Below are 4,498 nucleotides of genomic sequence, written 5' to 3' on the forward strand. Positions count from 1 at the left end.
AAAAAATGAAATGATTCGAACACCGGCCGCATTACAGAAACATCAAAGTTTACAGGTACTCGCTGCATACCAGTAATACAAACTTTGATACTATGGAAAAAAACATTCCAGAATTTCCTGTGCCACGTTTTTGAAAGTTATTGTGACACATTTAAAAAAAAAAAGTGAAAGACATGGTGCATATTGATGCAGCAAGCAAAATGGAGTAATTTGACATGTTTATACGCAGATTAAATATTTGAACGCATCCAAAAATGATCAAGTATAGACTTGCAAACATGAATTTTTCAACCCATAATGCCAATCACAACCATGACGTGGAAATACTCAATATATACATGTCGCTTAATCATGTAGTCAAACTTGAGGTGTCCATTGCATTTCCAAGATACAAATTTTAATATCACGAGGAACAAATCACCCAATGGCTTATTAAAATAAACTTCAAAATTTATCATGTAACAACTCAAGTAAATATCTATGCATTTACTTGGCACAAAGATTTTTTTCAAACTGGGGTGTATAATGTTATGCCACGGGTTTTTCTTCGGAATAAAAATTCACTCGATTATTTTTTATGATTAAAACTTAAATTAATTACTGTTCTTCACTGATTCATAAAACATTCACAAGTTTTTCGTTCTGAACTTCGAATCTTGTCGGTTACGTCTCTCGAGATCGTATCAAGTCGAAGGAGTGTTAAAAACTAAACTTCGCACGCTTATAAAAATCTACCTTAGTGCTATTATGTACTACTTCGCGCGGGTAACGTGCGATGGTCGAGCGTAGTACGGTCGGCCTCTCACGGTCACTTTTGCTGAGACAGCTACAAAACCGTGTGAACGCTTCCTAAACTAATTCTTATCAAATAAAACGGATGTTAGTGAAATCCAAATACCTCTGGCATAACACCTCCACCCATAGATGAGAAATCCCACTTACAATTTTATGATAAGGGATTTCTCTTTTAATTTCTAGTTGTCGTAATTATGATCGCAAAATTCTGAAATGCGCAAATTGGAATGTCTTAAATTTACCCTTGTTGTTTGAGAAGAATGTTTAATTTTGGCAGGTCTATTTGGCAACGTTTCTAGACTTGATACTGAGTTGACTTCTGGTATTGATTCCATAAAAATGTCATTTTGAAAAGCATTACGTTCAGTCTGTTGATCCAGGAAGTAATTTGACAATGAAGTACACAGATTGGATACCTTGTTTAATAGACATTTCAAGATTTTTACGATTCTTAACTTAAAAATTAAATAAATTATTACTACCGTAGCCACCCCATATAAGATGTACCAAAACCATTTTATTAAATTTTCTTGAAAAGATTTAGTTCTTTGATGACTTCCGATTTCGTCTATTTCTTTGCTAAGGTCACTTAATTTAGTTCCGTATTTGGTGAGGTCACCTGTTTTCACATCTGGTGTTTCAATTGTATGAATTCTAACAAGACTAAGGTTAAAGAATGATTTCTCTAATACTTGGAAGTGATCACTAAAATTATAAGTGATGAGGGGAGTAAATGCCTTGTTTTGCTCGTATTCCTTTTCGATGTGTGAATTTAATATAGCATCATTGGTTACTGCACTGCATCCTCGTGCTATCCAAAGAATTTTAGTGCCGTTCATCATTTTTTCCTCTACGTTCTCTTTACACATTATGCGAATGGATTCCGGTTTTGGTGCAGTGTATAGCCATTTATTATTACTCTTAAATTAAACCCACATCGTGTGAGTTACGTGGACTATTTTAATAGTACAGTCGTTTTTGTTCAACTTTAGAGGTTCGTTTACTATTTTACTCAGACAAGTGTCGTGTGCTTTCATATAATATTTCGGGTTTATCCTTTTGCAAAAATATCGAGATTGGTGCACCTTACAGGTGTCTAAAAAACGTTCGTCGCTCGGGGTGTACAATAATTTTTCATCATTAGTAATAATATAATCGTGTGGATTCGAGATGTATGCAATTAAGTTGTTTCCAATCAATTTCGGAGCTGGAATCACTCTGAATGCTTTGTAATTTTCGACTTCGAGAATTGGTATTTTTGTAACATACACAAAACGGTATCCTATGACACTAATAGCCACATCACTGACTTCCAAATATTCGAAATAGTTACCATCATGAACGGGGATGGGAATCTGATCGCTTCCCTTTTCCTCTTTTATTGATTTAATAGCACTCATTAATAATTCCGGCGATAATAGTTGAGGGTTTGTCTGACCAGTTTTTGCAAACATGATCGATTCTATTAAAATCCTCACATTTCTGTCTAGTCCTATCAATGCTAATTCAATTTCCAAACACATTTCTGTTAACAAAAAATCTTTTGCTAATACCTTGTCTCTTTTTATCAATTCATTTAATTCATTACCAAGATTTTGGAAATTTAGATTGATTTTATTGAATGTATCATTGTATTCACGAAAAAGCCCTTCACTTTTTTGAAGAAAGAGTTGAATTGTGTGAGTCTGATTTCTGAATAATTCCCCGATTAGTTTGTTATCATTATGCACTGCATCTATTTCTTTGTTATAATACTCTGCATCATCTGCACTCATAGTTCCAAATAAAATTTTGCTTATTTTTCCCACAAAGTCAAACAAACCACGTTTATTTCGATAAAGGGTTGGTACGCCGATGGTTGAAAACAGTGTGTACTTATCGTTACGAATGATGTTTAATTGTTCACGTAGCCGTTGAATCAATCTTTTTTCTATGCAATTTTGAGAACACAGATTTTCCATGAAATTCAATCCTTTAGTGATTTCGCTCTCCTCCCAAGTGAGTTCGTCCAAATTATAGTATGAAATCACGTTGTAGGTCTCATGAAAGAATTTTGTATTTCCCAAATATTCCATGTGCAAATTCGGTAACGTCAAAAATTCTGTTTCCTCATAATTTCTGGCATCGGTCCTCAATATTTCAATCAGTATGGTTCTGAAACAAATTCACATTAGCATATTTCATTCTATTTGCGTGAACAATTACTTCTTTTCTGTTTTTACGGATTTTGTAATTAACATCTGAAATTTTTCAACTATTTCGTAGGGTCCCTCGAACGGAACATTCAACGCATTCGTCTTGTCGTTTGCTGTACTTTCTTTTCTCAACCAGATTAAATCTCCAGGATGAAAATCCTGTGGATTGATCATTCGATCGTATCGTTCTTTTGTCCGTCTTTTACTATCGGTGATTATTCGTTTGCTCTCTTCCAGCGTTGTAGCGATTTTCGTTTGTAGGTTCTCCAAATACTCAGGATACGTTGTGTTAACTCTCATGAGTGACGAGATATTCTGTGGATCAATACCGAAAGATAACTTATACGGCGTGAAACCCGTACTCTCGTGTTTTGATGTGTTATAATACAAATTCGCCAAATGAATTCGTTCGTCCCAATCATCAGCGTTTTTGTTTGTAAAATGGCGAAGATAATCTTTCAATACTTGGTGACTTCTCTCCAAGCTACCATTGCTTTCTGGATGAAAGCTGGTCGTCGTGATGTGCTTAATCCCTAACATTTTTGTAAAATTCTTCATTAAGTCGCTGGTAAAATTCGTTCCTCTGTCTGTCAGGATTGTGCGTGGTGGTCCAAAGTATCTGGCATATCCTTTCAGGAATGCTTCAATAACCGAATGAGCTGTAATATCTTTCAATGCAAGTGCAACGAAATATTTTGTCAAATAATCTTGTATAGTCAAAACATACTTATTTCGACGAGCGGTTAATGGTAAGGGTCCGCAGATATCCATGGCGATCTTGTCGTTGAACTTTTGCGGTGTATCCGTGATTACCATAGGCATTTTAGTCGGATGTCGATTGGCTTTATTTCTCTGACAAATCACACAATTTTTCACCATTGCTTTTCAATTTCTTTTCTCGAAAGACTCGTCAACCGGATGCAACTCTCATGATCAACATGAATTTCTTCCCATTCTTCGGCAACTGCAACGTAGCACAATTCTTTTAATATTTGTCGGGAGAAGTCTCTAATCAAATCATTGAGTAAGAGTTAGAGACATCTCCCGACAAATATTAAACTCCATTACGATTATAACATATTTTAGTTGTTTGTGTGTAAAATTTTTTGTTTAATTATCACCTTCATTCTTTGTACAATCATTCAACTTCGACAATTACTATATTAAAATTTTTATTTTCATATGTAAATGACTTAACTACCATCAATCGATATTAACCATAAAAATCGAATCTCGAGGGAGTTGTATTAAATGGTTTCTTATCTATCTTATTATTAATCTATTTTTATTTCAGTCTTTTCAAAGTTTACTGCAACTTTCTTAAGAAAAAGAGTTTAAAATCATTTTCTGGAAACGCATATCCTTTTTTTACAATATTGTTTTTTTCTAACATTTATTTTTTTCTCGACTTCGTTTTATTTTAAATACGCTATACAATTTTTCAGTCGGGAGTTTTTTAAATGTTTTTTTAAAACATTAGTTTTACAATATTGTTTTTTTCTAACATT

General features: G+C 33.9%; 1 protein-coding gene across 1 annotated transcript; it reads right to left on the bottom strand.

Moving 5' to 3' along the window:
• Window positions 1–1,721: 1,721 nt before the first annotated feature.
• Window positions 1,722–2,870, bottom strand: LOC122411350 (uncharacterized). The gene has a single exon (XM_043420096.1). It carries the CDS (start codon window positions 2,868–2,870, stop codon window positions 1,722–1,724), a length of 1,149 nt encoding a protein of 382 aa, XP_043276031.1.
• Window positions 2,871–4,498: the final 1,628 nt, after the last annotated feature.

The sequence above is a fragment of the Venturia canescens genome, chromosome 5 (assembly GCF_019457755.1).
Source record: "Venturia canescens isolate UGA chromosome 5, ASM1945775v1, whole genome shotgun sequence".
Lineage (NCBI taxonomy): Eukaryota > Metazoa > Arthropoda > Insecta > Hymenoptera > Ichneumonidae > Venturia > Venturia canescens.

What these genes read in the sequence shown, in the direction of transcription:
- LOC122411350 (XM_043420096.1), bottom strand. Translation starts at nt 2,870, where the DNA reads ATGGAATATTTGGGAAATACAAAATTCTTTCATGAGACCTACAACGTG.